The sequence below is a fragment of the Zonotrichia albicollis genome, chromosome 8, assembly GCF_047830755.1.
Source record: "Zonotrichia albicollis isolate bZonAlb1 chromosome 8, bZonAlb1.hap1, whole genome shotgun sequence".
Lineage (NCBI taxonomy): Eukaryota > Metazoa > Chordata > Aves > Passeriformes > Passerellidae > Zonotrichia > Zonotrichia albicollis.
The window spans coordinates 28,881,832-28,903,546 of record NC_133826.1 but is presented as its reverse complement, the minus strand read 5'-3'; the positions used below and the strand labels follow the sequence as shown (position 1 = coordinate 28,903,546).

Sequence of the window (21,715 nt, the reverse complement as noted above, 5' to 3'; positions counted from 1 at the left end):
CGGGCGGCGCTGAGGGAAGGAGGCGGCGGTGCTTTCCCTTTTTTCCCCTCCGGAGCTCACGTTTTTCGCTTCGCGCAGGCCCGCGGCGCTCCTCCCCGTGTTTCAGGCTGAGGGGCGGCTGGGGATGGCGCTACCCCGGCTGCTGGTGCGAGCGCTGCACCGGGCGGCCGCTGCCGCCGCACCTGCGGCTCCAGGTGAGGAGGAGCGCTGGTCCCGGCCCCTCGAGGTTTGGGTGCCTTTTCTCCCGGGGTACAGGTCAGGGTGGTCCCCAGAATCGATTAATATCGCAAGTTATTTTTCCTGTATCAGTTTACTAAGTGTATTGTAAATCTCTTCTAATTCTAAAGGCGATCATGAAGAGTTATTTATATAAGACCAGGTATTGGTATCCTTCAGGCTTCTCCTTGCAAACCGAGCCTCTTGCACATTGTTTAAGTGGTTGTGAATGGATCTGTGACTTAGGCCATAATTACTGGCACACGGGGGTCTGTGCAAACCTTTCTGTAACCATTGTTGAGGCCTTGTTCCAGTTGTTTCAGGCAGGAGCTATTAAATTTACACCTCCATGGTGAGTGTCCTCCGTGTGTGTTGAATTCTTGGTTTGTTAAGCCCTGTTCTGCTCTATCACCGCTAGGAACTGCAGTGGCCGGACAAGGGGGAATGGCTTTGAGCTGAAGGAGGGCAAGTTTGGGTTGGATATTGGAAGAAATTCTTCCCTGTGAGGGTGGTGAGGTCCTGGTCTTGCTGAGAGGAACTGCCACATCCCTGGAAATGTCCAAGGCCAGGCTGGATGGGGCTCTGAACAACCTGGGATAGTGGAAAGTGTCCCTGCCCGTGGCAGAGTGGTGGAATGAGATGAGCTTTAAGGTCCTGGAAACCCAAACTGTTCTATGATTCTGGATTTAAATGTGGAATTGTCAGCACCCCTTAGGATTGATCTGTGACTTTCGCTTCTCTTGCTCTTAAAATATGCAGGGAAACAGTTTGCAGCAAGGCTGTGGTCAAGTATCTTTATGGACTGAGAAACAGAAAAAATCCCTATTTAAATTGCATTTAGATTAGCTTAATTTCATGTTTATGACATAAACATAGTCCAGATCTAGATAAGAAGTAACTTCTCCATATATGTACAAATTTAATTCTGTTTCATCTACAAAAACTATGAGAGATTATGTATATATATAATTTATTTTTTTAAATTTATTTAAGACTTCAACAGTTTTGTCACTCGGACCAACACGTGTGGAGAGCTGCGTGCTGCTCACGTGGGACAGAAGGTGACCCTGTATGGATGGGTTCAGTATCAAAGGTAAGTGCAAACCATGGTGAAAATGGAGATGATTATTTGTCACATCCACTCTAAGCTGTGTTTCATGCACCATTGCTCTCCAGTGATGGTCTGCATGGGTTTTTTGATTTTAGGAGGTCCTGAGCGTCTCATCTTTGAGCAGTTGTGGATGGGGACCCAGGAAAAGGAGTTAGGATTATTGTAATGTGGTCGTGGTGATCTTGTTTTTAAAGACAGCAGAGCATGTTCCATTGGGCAGTTTTTTGATGGATAAAGCACAGTGGCAGCTGTCCCTGCTGCAGCTTGAACAAATCAAGGTTTATGGTTCTGGGGCTGGCAGTGTGGATTGTTCATGTGGAATTTTTTATGGGATGTGTGTTCCCCTTCTTGACTTATGATTGGATTTTGTTGTTGTTGTTTTTATTCCACGTGAACTTTAGGTTTTTTTGCTCATTTGTTTTTAGCTGAATGATGTTTCCCAGCAGGAAAATTCACATGTCTGGAACCCCAGCTCTGTATGCATGAAAGCTCAAGTTAAAATTCTGCTTCACCTGGTTATTTGTATGTTGTGTGAGGCTGATCACAAGGTGAAATGAATTGTTCAGGTGTGGGAAAAGTGTCCATCATTCAGTACTTGGAAGTGCTTTGGGATGAGTTGCAGGGTACTGAAAGTGTAGCCAGTTGCCATATGCTTTAAAAAGCAGAAACTACCAAATCTGTGAATAAAATGTTCTTCCTTTTGTGCTTTTCATGGATCAGACAAGGCCTGTTTCTGGTTTTGAGGGATTTCCAGGGACTCACCCAGGTCATCATTCCTCAGGATGAGGTAAGTGCTACCAAAACATGAATCTGTGTTTTTATTTTTCCTTTGGAAGCTTGGCTTCAGCAGCCACTTTGCCAAACTGAGTGCTCTGACTCACAAATAGATTGCAGCGTTGTGAGAGCCCTGGCCTGATCTTGCAACAGAAGCATCAGCGCTGTTCCCCCTGCCTTAAGAGTGATTTTGGGTTTAGTTGCTTGGCCCCAGTGCCTTTGTGCTGTTCTTGGAGTTCCTCTGAGGCTGTGTCCTTTCCCTGCAGGCACATTCCCACGTGAAGGAGCTGCTGTCCAACGCCCCACTGGAGTCTGTGGTCAGAGTCACTGGGACAGTGTCCCCCCGGCCCCAGGGGCAGGAGAATCCGGTGAGGATGGGGTCAGGGAGACTCCCAGAGTTTTTATTCCTTGAAGGAAACACCCCTGAATGGTGGGATTATGGTGGGCTTTGTGTCAGAGCATTGTCACAGATTCTGCTTGTGTGACAGCCCATCCTCACATAGCACTGGTGTCACCTCACACTATGTCAGATAACAGGAGAATCTCAGAGCACATTACAGGCACACACAAATTAAACTGGATCCCAGCCCTTTGCAAGGATAAAGCTGGATTTTCCAGGCTTTCAAAGTGTGGTGGGAATTGCTTTTGCTTGAAAATAAATATTGTCATGTCGAGTTCCACCTGTTTATTGATTCTGCTGGTCTCCCAGCAGAATAGGAATATTCTGCTGTAGGAAAATCCTATGTATAGGGAACAGAGGTTGAATAATTTTTTAATGTTCTGCATTCCTCAGTTGTCATTGTCATCAGCTGTAGAATGATCTTTCAGGACTGTGCATGTAACTGGCAGGTATAAAAAGAGGATTGTATTTATGGTCATAGCTCCGTATTGCTCTGTCTTTTAGATATCCACTTAAAATCGAGGCTTCAAGCAATGCCTTTATTTCTTTTATTAATTTCTTTATTTTGAGAGGGCTGTGTGTCCTTTCCCCTGGTAAATAGTGAGAGTCCTGCAGGATCAAGTGAACTTTGCTGTGCCTCAGTGCTACGTGAGGGGAGCTGCCTGTCCTCCCTGGGGATGGAGTCAAAAGAATACCAGTTCTGAGAACTGATGTTTAGAACTGGAAGTTCTGAGAAGTTCCTCAAATTTGCCTTTTTTGACTCATATTAAGGGCTGCTGCTGCTCATGTTCACTGAAACTTACACTGTGTGGTTTTGCTGGGACTGATGTGTTTATTAACCAGTATGCTACTGGGAAAGAAGCTGCCATCTTTGGTCAGGTGGCTTGTGTTTCTCTGAACAGAAGGGAAACCTGGAAGAAATCTGTCCTTGGGAAAAACACTCTGATTTGTACACTGTGTTCGAAGGCAGGGAGGGTAATCACATTGTTTCTTTTTTTCCCTTTGAGCATCTGTGAAATACCTTTTTCCAACTGTTTTGAGTTTTAATTTTTTTGCCTTTTTGTTCTAGAAAATGCCAACAGGGGATATTGAAGTGAAGGCAGAGACTGCAGAGATCCTAAACTCCTGCAAGAAGCTGCCTTTTGAAATCAAGGATTTTATCAAGGTATGCTTTTCTTATCAGCGTGGTGGCTTTTCACTAAATTGGGAATTTGCCCAGGGTGATGGCAAAACATCTGAGAGCTGTGTCTGGTTCTCCCCACTTCACTTGGGAGGAATGATGGTATTTAAAACAGAGGTGGTGTTTGTTTGCTGGGAGGATTTATTTCCAATTACAGCTAAGTAGAAAACAGGACTTGAATGATTCCAGATTTCTGGAAGCACTGATGGCAAAGGAAAGAGTGAAAGAAATGGGGTGTCTTGGTTTGGAAAGATAGGAAACTGCTAAGGAAGGCAGGAGCCTCCTCTCAAATGGAGAATGTAAACCCTCCCCACCCCTCCCAATTGCTATAAATTTTAAATTAAGGGGCTCTCAGGCAAAAATATGAGAGCAGGAAATAACAGTTCTTTATAGAGAAGAAAAAATAAAGGATAAAATAAACAATGCAGTACACTAGAACAAGACTGACAGAGTCAGAACCCAGCCTGACACCCTGTGGGTCAGGGTGTTGGTGGCAGTCCCATTGGAATTGTGGCTGCAGCCCTCCTGCAGTGTCAGGGGTGGTTCTGTTGGAGCAGGGATCTGCAGAGAAGGATGGATTCTTCCTCTGAAGATCCAATGGAAGGAGAGGCAGCTGCTGTTCCTCTGGGGAATCCAGTGGAGAAGCCGTGCTGGTGTCTCAAAAACCTCTGGATTATATCTGGATAGGAATGTTTGAAACCTCAGATTGTATCCAGGTAGGAATGCTTGGCTCCTCCCTCTGGGCTCACATCTCCCAATGGGATGCTGCAGTTCTTATCAGCCATGCAGGGACATTCAATAGTCTGTTATCAGCAATGTCCCCTCCCAGGGAGGTGTGAATGTGGTCACTCAAAGAGAGAGATAAAGCAAACTGCCCACTTGACAAAGACAAATGTTTTCAATTACCATACAGATGATAACTGAAAACATCTTGCATTGCAAGCTTCAACATAGGGCTATGCTGGGTTTTTGAGTTTGAAATGGGGCTGTTTTGTTTGATTCATGGAACCCCAGAATGGTTTGGGTTTGAAGGAACCTTACAGATCATCCTTTTCCAAATCCCCTGCCATGGGTAGGGTTGCTCAGAGCTTCATCCAGCCTGGCCTTGAACGCTTCCAGGGATGGGGCAGCCCCAGCTTCTGTGGGCAGTTTGGGTTTTTTTCCAACCAATTGCCATATTTGTGTAGGTTGTGCGTAACGGGCGCATCGCAGCAACCGAGCGTCACCCGTTTATTTATCTTCTCCTTTTTCTCTGTGGCTTTAGGATCCCTTCACTGGCCATGCAGTTTGAATTTTGTCCTTAAAATTTTGTCCTTAACCCTGCCCCTGTCTCGTCCCCAGAAGTCGGAGGCGCTGCGGATGCAGTATCGGTACCTGGACCTGCGCAGCTCCCGGCTGCAGTGGGCGCTACGGCTGCGCTCCCGCGTGGTGATGAGGATGCGCGAGTACCTCTGCAACCTGCACGGTGAGGGAGCTGCTTGGAGCAGCAAACATTCCTGCCACTGTCGTGTCTTCTGAAAAATCCCCTCACCAGGATTGCTTTTCCTGGGAAAATAGAAGCCTCAGAGAAAAAACAATATTATCTCATTTGCTTCTCCTTGTTTCTCTGCTTTAGAATTTGGCTGGAGATTGTTTATGCAACAGGTGCATGTTGGATTGGGTTCATGTGAATTGTTTTTAATTAATGACCAATCACCATCATCTGTGTCGAGATAATTAACATTTCAGATGGAGAATTACATTTTCAGCCTGTTTGGAGTCCTCTGCCATCAACTGACTCTGAGGAGTCAGTCACGAGTTTTTCATTCTCATTCTTGTTAAGCCTTCTGTCTATATCCTTTTTTTAGTATAGTTTTAGTATAGCATAATATAATACAACATAATATAATATAATATAATATAGTATTATTATAGTATTAGTATAATATAGTATAGTATAATATAGTATAATATAATATGGTACAATATAGTATAATATAGTACAATATAATATAATATAGTATTATTATAGTATTAGTATAATATAGTATTGTATAATATAGTATAGTATAATATAATAGAATATAATATAATATGCCTTCTGAGAACATGGAGTCAGATTCTCATCTCTCACCTTGTCCTGGGGACCCTCACAAACTCAAGACATTCCAGCTCTCCCTGCTGCTTTTTCCTTGTGCTGGCAGAGATTCCTAACCAACTTGCTGCTCCAAACTGGTCACACTTAATAAGGAAATGTCTGCTTATGGTGGGGTGGGTGCTACTTCTTCATCAGGCCTGAAGAAGCTGCCCACAAAAGTTGTGGCTGCCCCATCCCTGGAAGTGTTCAAGGCTAGGCTGGATGAAGCTCTGGGCAACCTGTTTGAAATTAGCTGTTTTCAATGAGAAAAGACACTTTGCAGGTCGTTGCCCTCTTTTGGTCAGAGGCGTGTCAGAGGGATGGATTTTGTTTAGAGCTTCTGCTTCTCTTAAAATCAGGATGTGCATTTTGGAAAATCAGTGCTTGGTTTAGACTAGATAGAGAATTAACACATTTTTAGCCTGTTTGGAGTCCTCTGTCATCAACAGTTCTGGCAGGACATCAGAGTAGCTCAGAGCCTTTAGATCTGTCATTACAGGAATAATTATTAGAAATAGTAAAGTGTGTTGATTTTGGAGAGGCTCCATGGTGTGCTGCACAACCTATTTTGCTGACTAACCCTACTCTAGCCTACTCTGTCATGTTAGTTCTCCCTTCTCTCAGCATATTCTGTGTTTGTTCCCCAGGGTTTGTGGATGTAGAAACTCCAACTCTGTTTAAAAGAACCCCAGGGGTATGTATGTGATGCTTTTTGGCCTCCTACAGCTGCACAGTCAGGGCTGAATCATTTCCAGTTGCCACTCAGCATTCGTTGCTTTTCCCTTGCTAAATAACAGCTTGTGAAACTTCTGATATCCTCCACAAATTCTTTTAAAAGTAGAGGGAGAGAAAGGGGAGAGATGATAATTCATGTCTTAATTTTGAACCTTCAAACAAGATTAGCTTCTGCCTTGTAGAGCACATGGTGAATGCAAGTCTACCCTGGGATTATAAACCCAAAAATCTTGAAAGCACCGTCTTTTCAGCATTTATCTCTTAACCAGTAGGTTATTGTAGAGATCATACTCAAGTAAATTAAATTTCTGATCTTATATTCATTTCTTTCATTTCAAAAATAGTCAGAGAGAAGAGAGCTGTAGCTGAGGAATTGTTGATGCAGTTATCCTGGAGTTCTTGCATTTAAACCCCAGTCTTGGATGGTCTATTATGCATTAGGCTCTCAGAGAAGAAGGCAGAGAATTCTTCTTTCAGATATTTTGGACCAAGTTGCTTAACAGATATGAAGTGTTTTGTACAAACAGCCATTTCCTCACATGTGGGATTTCATAATGGGAGAAATAGGTTCTTTCCTTTTGCTCTGTCAGGAATTGGGGCCACTTACTTGCTGAACTCTGTAAATTTTCTTTCTGATGCCAGGGAGCCAAAGAATTCCTTGTGCCCTCGAGGGAAGCAGGCAAGTTCTACTCTCTGCCACAGAGTCCTCAGCAGTTCAAGCAGCTCCTCATGGTTGGAGGCCTGGACAGGTAAGAGTTTCTTGAACTCCTGTTCTTTGCATGTCCTTCTAGGGTTTGATTGCTTTATCTTTGAAGTTTAGAAGCTTCCCTAAAAAAACCTCACTGGCAAGGATTTGTGTCTTGAAGAGAGATCCTTAAAGTATTTAAGACTTTACAGTCAGATGAAATGTATCCTTCTGGAAAGCTGAAATCTTTACTGCTGTGTTAAATGCAAACCTGATCTGAAGCAGAGCCTTCCTGAAGGGCAGAAAATTTAATGTGTGATGAAAGCTGCTCCAGGAGTAACCTACAGAATTAATTGAGGTGAGGCTGGGCAGCTGAGCATGACTGAGACAAGGAAAAGCATGTCAGGGTGCCCAAGTGCAAAGCTTTTAATTGAGCTCACTTCTCCAAATTAAATGGATGAACGGGGAGACAGACAATTGTTCACACAGTGAACTGCAGGCCAGGTTTGTCTGAGAGCTTTGCATGGCTGTTAGGAGAGTCCTGGAGTGGAGTGGGAGGGGAAATAAAGAGTTGAGTGTGCTGCCCTTGGGGGACAGCTCACCTGGCAGTCTCCAGTGCCTCTGGAAGATATGGAGATGGATACTGCTTATTATTATTCCATTCTTTTAAAGGGGTGGGAACAAAGATCATCTGCTGTGGGAGCAAAGCCCTCTCTTTCTGCTTTACTTCTTTTTTCCTTCTCTTTGTGTGCTCAGTTCTATAGCCACAGTTGAGTTGAGGGTACTTTAAACCATGATCTAAGTCACAGTGTCACTGCAGGTACTTCCAGGTCGCTCGCTGCTACAGGGACGAGGGCTCACGGCCTGACAGGCAGCCAGAATTCACCCAGGTAATCACCAGCCTCTGCTGCCTTGCTGCTGCTCCTCACCCCAAGTGGCTCAGAGCTGTTTTCCCTTTTGGAGGCTTAGTCTGTGCTAGTTTGGTGCTGCTTTGGTGTGTGTTTCACAGGCACAGCCTTGGAAAGTGGTGTGGGATGAGTGCGTGGTTCCTGTCCTTGGCTGCTGCAGTGCCCCAGGTGCAGATGTGGGAATTGCGTTGCAGCAGTGATTTTACTGTGATGATACAATCTCCTCTTGTCCTGCTAGGGCAGACATCCCATTCCTCAGCCTTGAAATCCCAGGCTGAGTTAGCCTGGTTCACTCAAGGCTGCTTCTGTGTCCTTGTCATCCTTACCTCATTCACTCTCTGAGGAGGCTGTTGGCTGAGTCATCAGCCTGGAGGGTGATCCTAAACACATTCCTGGCCTAATGCAGTTATGCTGTGATGTCATTTTGTGCATTGTTTCTTGTTCTGCTGCTGTGTACTCACAAGAAGCACCGTGAAAGCACAACCTGTAGCTAATGTGGAATTCCCCACCTTGTTCTCTGTTTTAAGATAGATATAGAGATGTCATTTATAGATCAAGCTGGGATCCAGAGGCTCATAGAGGGCCTCCTGCAACATTCTTGGCCTGAGGAAAGAGGCTCCATTGTGACTCCTTTCCCTTCCATGACCTATGAGGAGGCACTGGCTGAGTATGGGACTGATAAACCAGACACTCGCTTTGGGATGAAGGTGAGGGTTTGCCCATTGGAAGCTTGCAGCTTTTCCTTTCAGTCAGTGCTTTAATAACCTTTGGGTCATGGATACATGGTTGGCTGGAGTTTTGAGTGCTGTAATTTACCCAAGGTGCCTGTTCCATTGTTGCTGCTGAAAAAGAGAGGATTTAATCAGTTGGCTGTGAAAAATATATGTTCTAATAAAACTTGATTTTAAAGGTGATGAGGGGAGCAATGTATCTTGACTATTTTAAGAGCAAAATCTTCTAAAAGGGAATAGTGTTGAAGGTGTTAAGACACAGATGCAGGAATTTTTGCTTTGTATTCCTACCAGCAGTGCTTTTTCCTGTGCTCTCTCCTTTGTCAGATCGTGGATGTCAGCGAGGTTTTACGAAGATCAAACATTCATTTTGTGCAGAATGCCCTCAGTTACCCACATGGCTCCATCAGAGCCATTTGTATCCCTCAGGGAGTGGTAAGTGATGCTCTTACATCCTGTTTATGGTTTGTGTGGAATAAATAAAATGCTAATTTGAATTCCTTTGTTGGTATGGAAATGTTCCTTGCTATTTCTGGTGTTCTTAAGGGAGCTTGGGATTGGTTGTACTCCATGTTAGGTGGGGCTGAGTGGTGTTAGAATAAAAAGACAACAGGGAGAGTATTTTATTTTTAGGAAGAGGAGGAAAACAACAGAGCTGCAGGATCCCATGAGGATAGGGAACCCTCTCAGGTCTCACCTTGCTTTTTATCAGTTTTTTGATGTGCATCTCAATAATAAATTGTGCCTTGTGACAGGAGATTTGTCCTGGTTCGGGGCTGAGTGTGGCACAGCTCTGGGATAGGCAGAGAAGGATCAGGTGGTTCTTCTCTTGTTTGCTTTAGCTGCATTTTTGGGTACAATTTGTGTCTTGTCATGGACCAAAATCAAGGTTTATAATAGATGTGGAAGACTTTTGACACAGTCCTGCATTTTGGCAAGGAAACAGATTTAATTCGGGCTGTAGACATCTTTGTAGCTTGGGCAGTATGGAAAAAACAAATCCTCTAAATATTGAGTTTTATCTGGGGAGCAGGGCTTCGTGGCCATGGTTTCCTTTGGGATTCCGTTCAGTTTGGCACAAAGTGCAAGTTAGTGGCTTCCCACGAGAGGGCACAGATGTGTTTGTTAGAGCAACACAAAAGTGTCATCTAGACCGACCCTTAACACTGGAGTAGATGAAAAATAATCAAGATCTTATTGCAGCTCCTCATTTACTGCATGGCTTTGCATGCAAGAGTCAGCCCAGTTGTTTTGTCTCTGTTCTTCCTCCAGTTTGAGCTCTGCATTCCCCATCCACAGTGTGGTAGTGTAACCTTGTTTCTGCAGGCTGGAGGCAGTGACCTGACCCTGCTGACCAGATACATTTATTTGTGAGAGGGGGAAAAAAATGTGTAGATCTGGAGGGGTCTTTTCCTGAAAGAAGCCCTCAGAGCAGACACCCAGCTCAGTGCTAAGGACCCTGTCCTGTTCCACAGCCTTCATAAGAACTTGAGCTGGAAACAAAAGAATTGAGATGTTTGCAACCAGCTTAATCAGTAGATTTGATATCTAGTCAGGTTTTCCAAGCTGATCTTTGCTGTGTCTTCTCTTGCTCTTTCCCCAGAGGTATCTTACAAATAAAGACTTGGGATCATTGAAGGAGTCTGGAAAATCCCAGTTTAACCAGGTGAGACAGAAACTCTCCTGAGGCTTTGGGAAGGGTGAGTGACAAAGTGTGATAAAGGCAGAGGGAGGTAGGAGAGCAGTTTTTAATAGCTGAGAGAGCCTGAGCATGTAATGCTTCAAGTCAAGAGAGGGCAGCACTGCACTGAACATAACCTTTCTCCAGGAAATCATGGAAATTATCTGCAGACCTGATGGAAGCTTGAAATCTCTGCTTACCAAGTTCCTCAGTGAGAAGGAGCAGTCAGAGCTCATCCAAGCACTGAACATGCAGGAGGGTGATGTGGTGCTGCTGGCAGCTGGAGAGCACAAGCAAGTGGTAGGAGGCTTTTCTTGGGTGGCTCTGTGGGTTGAATGTTGCTGATGATGGTTTTGATGTTATCTGACCTCAGTCTGATTCTTCTTGTTATTAAAATAGGTCATCATTTAATTTTCTCTTTCTCTGGAACGGCAGCTATAGCAACAGCAGATAAAGCATGAAATGTGCCTATTACTTTCATGGCCCCTAGTCAAATTCTAGGCAGGACTTGTAACTTAAATGAAGCCTGAAATGTAAAAAACCCTGCAACAAATCAGTGCCTTCTTTTTTTTTAACTTCATTTTTGAAGCATCAAACAGATTGGAAAATGAGGTCAACTAGGTAATTGTGTCTCCCACAAGTGCATGACTTATTAGCAGCAATGGTGAGAGATTCTGTTTCTACCCTTCTCTCTGTTCTTGCCAGCAGATGTTACTGGCAAGAGCAGAGAGAAATAAAATAATAAAACAAAGCATTGTTTTATTATAAAGTGTCACGCTTTGCTCAATAGCCAACATTTTGTTGCATTCTCTTCATTTCTCAGTCTGCAAAGTGTGGATCTTACATGTGGTCCCCCAGTTTATCCAGGTTAGTCTAAGAAAGTTCTGGAGATGAAATAGCTGGAAAAACACAAACTCCTTACTTGGTGTCTGTCAAACCCTGGTGCTGCTGCTGCCTCGGTAGGAAGGTGATACATTTCAGAATATGAGGCTAAAGTGTTCAAGGCAGCAATGCATTCCAGCTGATGCTGTCTGTGGTACTTCCTTCATGGAACACTCTGCCTGGTGGGTGTTTGAGTGAGTTCCTGACGGTGAAACCACCCTGGCTGATCTCTCCCTTCTTTCTCTCTGTTGCAGTGCTCTGCCTTAGGAGCCTTGCGCTTGTTGAGTGCCAACCTCCTGGAGGCAGCTGGGCTGGCACTCCGTGATCCCACAGCCTTTCACTTCCTCTGGGTGGTAGATTTCCCCCTCTTCCTCCCCAAGGCTGAGAATCCCACTGAGCTGGAATCTGCTCATCACCCCTTCACTGCCCCTCATCCTTCAGATGTCAGCCTCCTGTATTCTGATCCCACAAAGGTAACCAACTTCATGCCTGCCGTGCTGGCTCTTTTACATGGAAAACCAGGCTAGCAGCAGCTGGGTTTAGTGTAAAAAGAGGTGTTGTTTCATGGGACTGACTGCACAAGGAAGATGTAGATATGTTGGAATGAGTCCAGAGGTGACTGCGAAGATGATCAAAGGGTTGGAGCACTTCTGCTGTGAGTTAAGGCTGAAGGAGCTGAGGTTGTTCATCCTGGAGAAGAGAAGGTCAGGAGCAACATTAGAGTCCTTTCCAGTGCTTAAAGAGGCTACAAGAGAGCTGGAGAGGGATATTTTGCAAGGGCAAGCAGTGATAGGACAAAGGGAAATAGTTTTAAACTGAAAGAGGGTAGACTTAGATTGGTATCAGGATAAAAATCTTCCCTGTGAGGCAGTGGCACAGATTGCCAAGAGCAGCTGTGGCTGAGCCATCCCTGGCAGTGTTCAAGGCCAGGCTGGCAGGGCTTGGGGCAATATGGGGTAGTGGAAGGTGTCCCTGCCCATGGCAGAGGGTTGGAACTAGGGGATCTTTAAGGTCCCTCCCAACCCATACCATTCTATGATCTTGCATGTGGCTGGAAGGGATGGCTTCCTGATTACTGCAAATAGCAAATATTCACATGTGCCCCAGCAAAAGGAGCTGACAGAAAACCAAAATCTTATATTCTGACCTATCTCATTGGCTTCAGGTTTGATAAACCTTTCAAAAGGATTTATTCTCTTCCCACAACAGTCAGAGGCACCCCATTCCTCCAGCAGGACTGATACCTAAATTTTAATATACCCCTGAGAGAGCAGTTTTACACCTTCCAGGGCTTCATTCCCGGTGTCTTTGAATCTCTGTGCAGGTTGTTTCTAGGTGCAGCTGTGGGCCAGCCTCACAGAGTGCCTGTCCCTGTCTCTCTGCAGGTCCGTAGCCAGCACTACGACCTTGTGCTGAATGGCAATGAGGTTGGAGGTGGCTCCATCAGAATTCACAGTGCAGAACAGCAGCGTTTTGTGCTGGAGAAAGTGCTGAAGGTAACACCTACAGATGCCTCTAATGATCTCTTGGAGATTTAAAAGCACTGATTAATTGAAATATTAATTACATAGTTTGAAAGAAACACTCATCTTGTCAGATAAAGACATAATTCCTAGCCTTGAGCAATGGATGATTTCATTGTACCTTCATCTTGTGTTGCTAACAGGAGGAGCATTGCTTGTCCAGTGACACCTCTTAATGTGATTTTGCAGGAGGACTCTGAGGTGCTTTCCCATCTGATTGAGGCTTTGGAATTTGGAGCTCCACCTCATGGAGGAATTGCTTTAGGTAAGTGATCTGTAGCTCTGCACATGCAGGTCTTTAGTGGGGTTTTTGGGTTTGGTTTGGTTGGGGATTTTTTGTTTGTTTGGTGGCTTTTTTTAATACTAGATCCAGGGAACAAGGCTCATGGTTGTTAGGAAAAGCCTTGCTGCTTCCATCTCTGCAGCAGCTTTGTGGAAAGAAACAGAGGTCTGGTCACCAAGAGCAGAAAGTTGGGGTGTTCCTCTCCAGAGTCACAGTGGGGTTTAGGGCTCTGCAAACCCAATATTCAGTGAGGTTGAGTCAGCTTTGTTCCCATTCCTGTGCAGCCAGAGCAGGATCCCTCTGCTGCCTGCCTGGAGGCATGGGACAGAAATGGCACTTTGTGTTTCACACCCTTCCCCTCTGCTGTCATCTCACTTCCCTTCTCTCCTCACCTGTTTTGCTCATTAGTTCAGAAAATGTAGGGGTTTGGTTTTTTCCCTAGAACAATGCAAGTTCACGGTTTAAAGAAAGAGGGGAAAAAACCCAACCAACCAACCAACCAACAACACCCTCCCTACACTCATCAAAATAAAAAAGCCTACAAAGAATGGAGATATTTTTTTTAACCTGTGGTCTTGCAGTTTGACTTTCCTCCATCCAGTCACCCAGAGCCTTTTGTTCCTCTTGAATTCTCAGTAGTTGTAATCCTTCCAAACTGCTTGCTGCAGAGCCCTGAGCTGTAAAGCAGAGCCCTGACAGTGTTCTGCCATTCAGCTGCCCAAGTTTTGTTATGCTGTGTTTGCTGTCTGTGTCCTGCAGCCCTTAGTGTGTTACAGAGCTTCCTGCAATATTGAAAAGCTTTATTTTGGTAGACATTTCTGCTCTCGAGGCAAATCTCTTTCTCTGCTACCAGCTGAGATTAATTTTTCCCCTCCCTTAACTTGCTTCAACTCTTTTTCTTCAAGCTCAGTGATATTACCTCCTCAATCTTTCTGATTTTTCTGACTCAGGGGAGGTAATACAGAGCCATAACTCAAATGTTTGACCAATTTGTTTTCTGCTTGTAGGACTTGACAGGCTGATCTCTCTCATTGTTGACGCTCCAAGTATCCGGGACGTCATTGCCTTTCCAAAATCCTTCAGGGGACGAGACCTGATGGGCAATGCTCCAGACTATGTCACTCCAGAAGAGCTGGAGCCATATCACATTCAGGTTTCCTGGCCTCTTGAAGAAAAAGAAGCAAAGAAAAACTGACTTCACACCAGTGGTGTAAGCTGATCTGATCAGCCAGAGGTGGTTACAGCTTCTAAAGGCCAGGATTGAGTTCAGGAAATATCAGCTGCTGTGGCAGGGTGGGGACAGTCCAGCTCCACTGTGCTGTGGAAGTAGATGAGAGATCTTCCTGGTAGGAATTCATCTTTGGGAGGTAATGGGAAGGACATGCAAAAAAGCAATAGCAAAGAATATAATTTTAGCATAGGATATTGAGACTGTTTGCTTTAGGGTGTCATATTGGAAGGAAGATGGCTTCTGGTTTTTCCCAATTTTTCCATGTCCCTTGTAAAGCATTCCTCCTACAATCTGGAGGAGATAGTCAGCTTCCCTGGCAGGAATTAAATCATGATCCTCATTAAATTACATCAGCTGAGCACTGTGACAATAAAACTGCTGGACCAGGAGCTCTGAACACAGCCAAACTTCAGCTCAGCCAGCAGCTTGTCTCCTGATGGAGGATACAGATCATGCAGAACTTTGCCATGGGGAATTCACACTCAGCTGTGTTTTCCTTTTAAAGGAGAGGGAGAGAAGCATGGATGATGTTTGCAACAGTTGTCCTTGTAATACTCATCCAAGAGGTGTTGATCTGTCTTTGGGGCCTGTGGTCCTGGTGCTTTCAGCACAGTCATTCAGGAGTTTGTATGTTTATAAATAAAGTGTACTTGGCAGTGTGGTTTTGCCTGAGTGTAGCTTTGGGTTTTCTCTTCAACAGCAAGCTGTCAGTTTGGCTTTGTGACCCCTGGCCCTTCCAGGAGATGACAAGAAATCTGTGGGAGCACAGCATGAGCTCCTGTGAGCTCTGCAAATCTGCTGCTGCAGTGGTGGTGAGGCAGCAGCAGTTTCCTCCCAGGGAACTGATCATCCCTGTCCCACACCAGAACATCCACAGTGACTGTTCTGAGGAGAGGTGGAGGTGAAGAAACTGAGGAAAAGAGTTTCCTTGATGAAGATGGTGCAAAGGAGGGAAAGGAGAGCTCCTGTGTCCCAGCTGGGAAGGACAGCAGGAGGCACATGCCAGAGGAGGTGCTGGAGGACAGGAGGAAGATTTCAGTTCTTGTCTGAGCTGATACTGAGCTCCAGCCTGTCCTGCAGATTGTCACATCCTGCTCTGCTCCAAGGCTTGGCCACTCTTTCAGTCTCCACATCATGGATAGCACTGCATGGTTCACAGTTATTATTTAAATACTGAGCTGTCCTGCTGATGAGAATCAGTAATGCAGGCAGCTCCTCTCCTTAAGGGTGCTCTTTGGGTTTTTTTGAATACCATCCATAGAAAGTAGCACTAGAGCTGACTTACTGCTGCTTTGCAGATTATAAAATGATGGAGTTACATGTGTAAAATGTAAAATGTAAATAAAGAAAATACTTTATTTCTGGCATGATTGTTATTTCAGTCTCAGAGCTGGTTAAATATTACTTTAAACAGAACAATCCTGGATTTGTATTCACATTTATTTTAGCCAAACACTGAATTCCTTCATTTTTTCTTCACATGGGGTATTCATTTCTATTTTAAATCAATTCATCTGTAGTTAACTTTTTTTTCTTTCTTTGAGTAGAAGCTGTCAGTAATGGAGTGAGGATCAGTTTTCAGATAGAAGCTGACCTGAAAAACAGATCCCTAAGCAGATTCAATTGAAACTTTATGATCTTTGTGGGTCCTGTCCAGCTGAGGACATCCTGTGACTTCAAAAACAATTATTTAATTTTTGTTGTTGCTTTTGCAGGGAGGAGAGTCACCCTGGGGCAGTTAGAGCAGATATTTTTGTTCTCCTGCCTTGTCAGTGGTGATGCAAAGTGCAGCCACTGCAGGCTATGTGTTGTATTCAGACTGCTGCTTTGTGGGATGCTGGATTTTCTGATTTGGTTTCTTCACTGGTACTGTGATTAAGATTTGCATGGAATTTGCTTGAGGATCATCTGTGTTCCCAAAGCAGGGATGTCATAGGCTTGTTTGAGGTCATGGAAATAAGTTACTCTCAAAAGTTCTTCACTCCCCCCAGGCTATTTATTTATAGTAACTGTAAACAAAATGTGCTGAACTTTGCTTTTTAATTGTGAAATCAGGACTAGCATATTGCTTGCTTAGCACCTGCTTGCAAAGGCAAATGCTGTTTACCTCTGCTGAGTCCCAAATTAGGATTATCAAGTGTTCAAGGGGAAGCTGATGCTCTGGGAGGCTCAGGCAGAAATGTAACCCTGCCTGGAACATTCTTTTTGAGAGCACTTGTTAAAACATGTGAGTGAGCTGTCTCCCAGCCATACACATCCCTGTTGTGCAAGCAGCTTTGGCTGCTGGTTTTTTACCCACTGCTAGATGAGGGAATCACTGCAGGTAGAAATCAAAAGTGCAGCCAAACACCTTGTCTGAGCTGCTGCTGTCCTGCCACAATTAGGTTAAATGGGAAAAGGTGTGTCCCAAATCCAGGAAAACCATTTGTGAATGGATTGGGGAATGAAGGTGGCTCCCAAGGCTCTCCATGTGTGAGTTTGCCAGGCTGTGTGCAGAGAAGATGCTAAGCATTTTTTTTTTGTTGTTTTAAGATACTACTTTTTGTTTTGTTTTGTTTTGTTTTATGGAGCATTGTATAAGATTGTACTTGGGCTTGTGCAAGCCAAATCTACAGAAAATCCCTGAAACCACAATCTGCTTGGCACACTGCTTATTTTGGTAGGAGCAAGAGCAGACAGGCAGTACAAAGAAATCCATGGAAATCAGGGCTGATCCTACTGCAGACCAGAATCTCCTGCTTGCTGGAGAGAAGATGCCAGCCTGTGATCCTGAAAAGAGATGTTGAAACCATCACAAACCTCTTGTTGCTTCTGCTCTTTGTTATTTTCCTTGTGTGTCAGACAAACCTGTGGAGAAATGCTGCTCTGTCAGCTGTGCTAGAAGATGCCAAATCCTCATCTGTTAAGAATTATTCTTTAGGTAAGAATGTGAGGTTGAGTGTTTCCTGACATGATCCTCTCCTCTCCAGAGAACTTCACAAGTGGCACAGATGAGATGTGAAGATCAGGATGGGCAATGGGTTTGTGCAAGGAGTGCTCCAGCAGGAGCCAGGGTTGCCTGTGGAGCCTCTGCACTCTTTGACTCCACCTCTTACTGATTTTCTTCTGTTGGATCTGAACAAAACCCTGGTAAAATGATTATTCCTCACCTCTAGGAGAACCTACTCTGTGGATGTTTCAACAGATTTGACCAGAACAACCCTCTAGTAAATTTATACTACCCTTTTGTGGAAGCAGAGATCAATTTCTGCTGATATTTTGCTCCCTCTCCAGAACAGGGAGGGGATTCTCAGCAGCCAAAGTGTGAGTTGTTATTTTAGTTTAAATTTTTTTGTTTCTTAAAAGTTTCCAAGCCTGGGGAGAAATTGCAGCCCTTGATTTCAGCCATCCCAGGTGGTTTGGGTCAATTTATTTGTATAAAGTGCCACGAAGACAGAAAGTGTTCCCAGAATTTAATATGGGGTTTAATCCTGTATTGTCCTGGTATCTCTCTTGAGTTTAGCAAAATTACAATATAATTTACCAAATTGCAATGTATCACAGCAGCTTTGTGTAATCCTCTGGTGCTGCAGATACCCAGAGGTTCAGAGTGCTGATGAATTCCCAATTCTGCTGAAAACAGAAAGTATTAGTATTTGTAAAAAGTCAGAAATATTCGAAGAATGGTTTCAGCTGTTTGCAACTGGATTTGTACCTGCTTTTTTATCCTGGGTGTGAGCAGGAGGTGTGGCTTTGTACATTCCCAATCCCAGGAATGCCTCTGCTGCTCTGGATTCCTCCTCTCCCACTGTGAGGAAAGGAGCAGTGATGCTGCACTGAATGCAGGCAACCCAAAAAAATGAATCTCTATTGCTAAAAGCAGAAGGATTGAGAGAATTTATGCTCTCAGATGTATGGATTTTTATTTCCCCCCCAGTTATTTCTTACCTTTGCTTGCCCTGGGGTGTGTTAGGAGCATTCTTGGTGCATTTTGAGCCCCTGTGCTCCCAGAACAGGCAGAGACAACCACAGCCACCTAAACAGTGCCAGATGCAAATCCCCCATGTCAGCTTCACATGACTTCACATCTCAATATTTGGGCTCTGATTCCAGGCTTGTGCTCCAGTTTGTTGTGTTCCTTTGGAAGCTTTGTTTTCAGTAATTAAAAAATGATGATTCCATGCAGTCACCAGCTGTGCCAGGCACAGTTCTCAGCGAGCAGAGCTCCGTGACAGATCTGTTCAGATGGCTTGGTCACATTTTTCTCTAATAACCCATCAGGAGCCAGCTTGCTTGTTATGTTTTGATAGCCTTGGTGTTCACTGCAGAGCTGAAGAAAAGCATTGTGAATGGTTCCACCATAAATTTGGTTATATTTTAACAATATTTGTATTTTATAGAGTCATAGAATCCAAGAATTTATTTGGGTTGGGTCTTAAAGACCCTCTAGTTCCACCCTGGGACATTTTCCACTATCCCAGGTTGCTCCAAGCCCCATCCAGCCTGGCCTTGGGCACTTCCAGGGATCCAGGGGCAGCCACAGCTTCTCTGGGCACCCTGTGCCAGGGCCTGCCCACCCTCACAGTGCAGAAAATCTTCCCAATATCCCATCTAAACCTGCTCTCTGTCACTTTAAACTTCTATCCCCTTGTCCTGTCACTGCGTGCCCTTGCAAAAAGTACCTCCCCCTCTTTCTTGCAGACTCCCTTCTGCATTTTTATAGCCTTGAGTTCTGTTAAATTATGTGTTATTCTAAAAACTACTTCCTCATGCTTAATTTAAACCTCTCACCTGATCATTGCACAAGTCACTTTCTCATGTAGCTTATAGAAGTAATGATATTCAAATTTCTTATGTGTTTTCTGTTCTGCTTATAACTTCATGAATTAATATCCTCTCATTTTTTTTTTTATTATTCACATTTATTTTAAGCTGTACAGTTTTAGGTAATTTCACCTACTTTCCTGAGGAAATCCCTGCATGACTTCAGTGCAGTGACTTTTCATATACCCATGGACAGCTGGATGGCCAAAGCTGGATGCTCTTGTTGGTTGTTTTTGTAGGTTTTTTCCCCAACATCCTGCTGTTAGCATTTACCAACCTTCAGTTCCAGTGACTAGATATTTCTTGGTGCAAAAACTAGCATTAAATCACATATTTATATATATACATATTTAAAAAATATTAAGTGCTCAGAAATATCCCACTCCACTCTATCTGAAAAAACAAGAAGCAGATTTGGACAACACTTTCTAATTGCCCACGTGAACAGTATAAAAACATTTCTGAGAACACTTGGTACAAAGGGCCTGTTTGGTGGCAGTTTTCTCTGAAACAGCAATCACAGTGTACTCTTGGATTTTTAATATTACCCTGTCTCAGTCCTGAGAATTTTATTGTTTACTTGAGCAATTTGAAGGGAATTGGAGATGAAGTCCTCAGCTCCTTGATGTTGTCCCTTGAAATGCAGCCTCCTTGTTTGTCATCTATTCAATTCTCCTTGCCATTATTTTTATTTATATGTAAAGAGAAAAGACATCCAGGCTGATTCTGGGAAAGAAAAGCCTTCAATAGATTTTTTCCTGCAGCATGAACAGAACTAATTTGACAGCAATTACAGCAGCAGGCTCTGAGGACAAGGACTGAGTGAGTCTATCCTTTCACACAGCATCACTTCACTCTGAATGGCAAAACAACAATGGCCAGGATGCCTTGGGAAGGCAGACCTAGAACTGAGGCTGGACAGAGATAAAGTAGAGATTTATTAGGTATTTATTAGATCTACCTTGGGCTGCACAACAGCCTAACCAGGGCTACACCCAAGATGAACCCAAAAATGGATCACTGGTCATAGGGTCTCTCACCTTTATAATTTCTGCTCCATTTGCACATTGGAGTTAATTGTCCAATTACACCTTTAGCCCATGCAGTCCCATCCTTGTTTTTGTCTCTCCAGCCCACGTTGTTTGTGCTCTTGGGCCTGAGATTTGGATCATTTGTCCTAGATCCCCAGCTAGAGAAGGAATTGCTTTGTCTCCCATCCCTTCACCATCCCCTGATATGAAGCCCAGACCCACACACTAAAGCAGCACAGAACCTGAAAAACATAAAACCCAAAACCTGAGGCATCAGCCAGAGCCAAACGCTGCCCAGAGCCAGGAGTTCTCTGGAGGATGACACAGCCCTGCTAGCTGAGGAATTGCCTTTTTTGCAGCTTTGTACAGAGCTGCCAGAGAGCCATGAGGGGATGTGGGTGGATGACAGGCTGAGCAGCTCGAAGTGCCACAGGTATTGTCCCAGAGGGAGCATCCCAGAAACACCCTGGGGAGGAGACCTCACTGTGGCCTTCCAGAACTTTCTTCCCTGTGAGGAGGCACTGTGAGGCTGCCCCTGGATCCCTGGAAGTGCCCAAGGCCAGGCTGGATGAGGATTGGAGCAACCTGGGGTAGTGGAAGGTGTCCTGCCCATGGCAGGGAGTGGGAATAGATGTTAACATCCCTCCCAACCCATACATTTCCATCTCTGAGTACTTTAAATCTCACTCATCTCTAACCTCCCATGCTTCTTTTCAAGGCAAGAGTTTATATAAAAGCTACCCTGTCATATTCATAGTAAAGGATTATATTATTAAAATAATAAATTAATAATAATAACAACGAAATAATTATTAAAATATACATAGCAAAGCAATTATGGAAGGCGAGAGCTTGATTTGGATGTTTAAGATGTCTCATAAAATCCTGAGAATTCTCTAAATAGAATTTAAACTGAAAGCGTATGAAGCCATGAATTCTCAGCTCCTATTTTCACTGTTAAAATTGTATAACTAAAGCCAGATCCAGCAAAAAAAAGGATTCTTTTAATGGGAGGAGCATAATTTTAGCACAGCTGCCACAGAAACACACAGGGCCAAGCTCTGCCCACAGTTGCCTCTGGAGATAGTTGGGTTTAATGCATTTGCAGGAGCCATGTGGAGAAAATCTCTGGCATGCTGTTACTAATTTCATTTGTGGAAGATGAGATAAATATTAATGAATATAAACACCTATTAAATGTAGACTCACCAGTTAAATAACTGTGCTGACTGAATTAATGTGCTTTGTAGTCAGGAATGTTCTGCTGGAATTATGCTTTCTGAAAAGGCAATTTCTGTGAGTTTATAATTTGGTTAATGTTACCTAAAAAACCTGCTGTTGAAGCTGGGAGCCTGCAGACATTTTTTTCTTCACATCAAGGTCATTTCCATGCCTTTTCTCTGCTCCTCACTGCTTCTTTGGCAG

The 21,715-nt window shown here is 44.0% G+C and overlaps 1 protein-coding gene across 2 annotated transcripts; it reads left to right on the top strand.

Annotated features, from left to right (window-relative positions):
* The first annotated feature begins 59 nt into the window (after positions 1-59).
* DARS2 (aspartyl-tRNA synthetase 2, mitochondrial) lies at positions 60-15,823 on the top strand. Of its 2 annotated transcripts, XM_074546420.1 has the most exons (18): positions 60-194; positions 1,210-1,309; positions 2,048-2,114; positions 2,368-2,469; positions 3,571-3,666; positions 5,023-5,146; positions 6,445-6,491; positions 7,175-7,281; positions 8,038-8,107; positions 8,653-8,832; positions 9,184-9,291; positions 10,460-10,522; positions 10,685-10,837; positions 11,674-11,892; positions 12,805-12,915; positions 13,132-13,207; positions 14,233-14,435; positions 15,157-15,823. In XM_074546420.1, exons 1-17 carry the CDS (start codon positions 125-127, stop codon positions 14,418-14,420), a joined length of 1,881 nt encoding a protein of 626 aa, XP_074402521.1. In that variant the 5' UTR covers positions 60-124; the 3' UTR covers positions 14,421-14,435; positions 15,157-15,823. The 2 variants fall into 2 exon arrangements, with proteins under 2 accessions (XP_074402521.1, XP_014126223.2); XM_014270748.3 differs by lacking the exon at positions 15,157-15,823 and having other exon boundaries at positions 14,233-15,117.
* Positions 15,824-21,715: the final 5,892 nt, after the last annotated feature.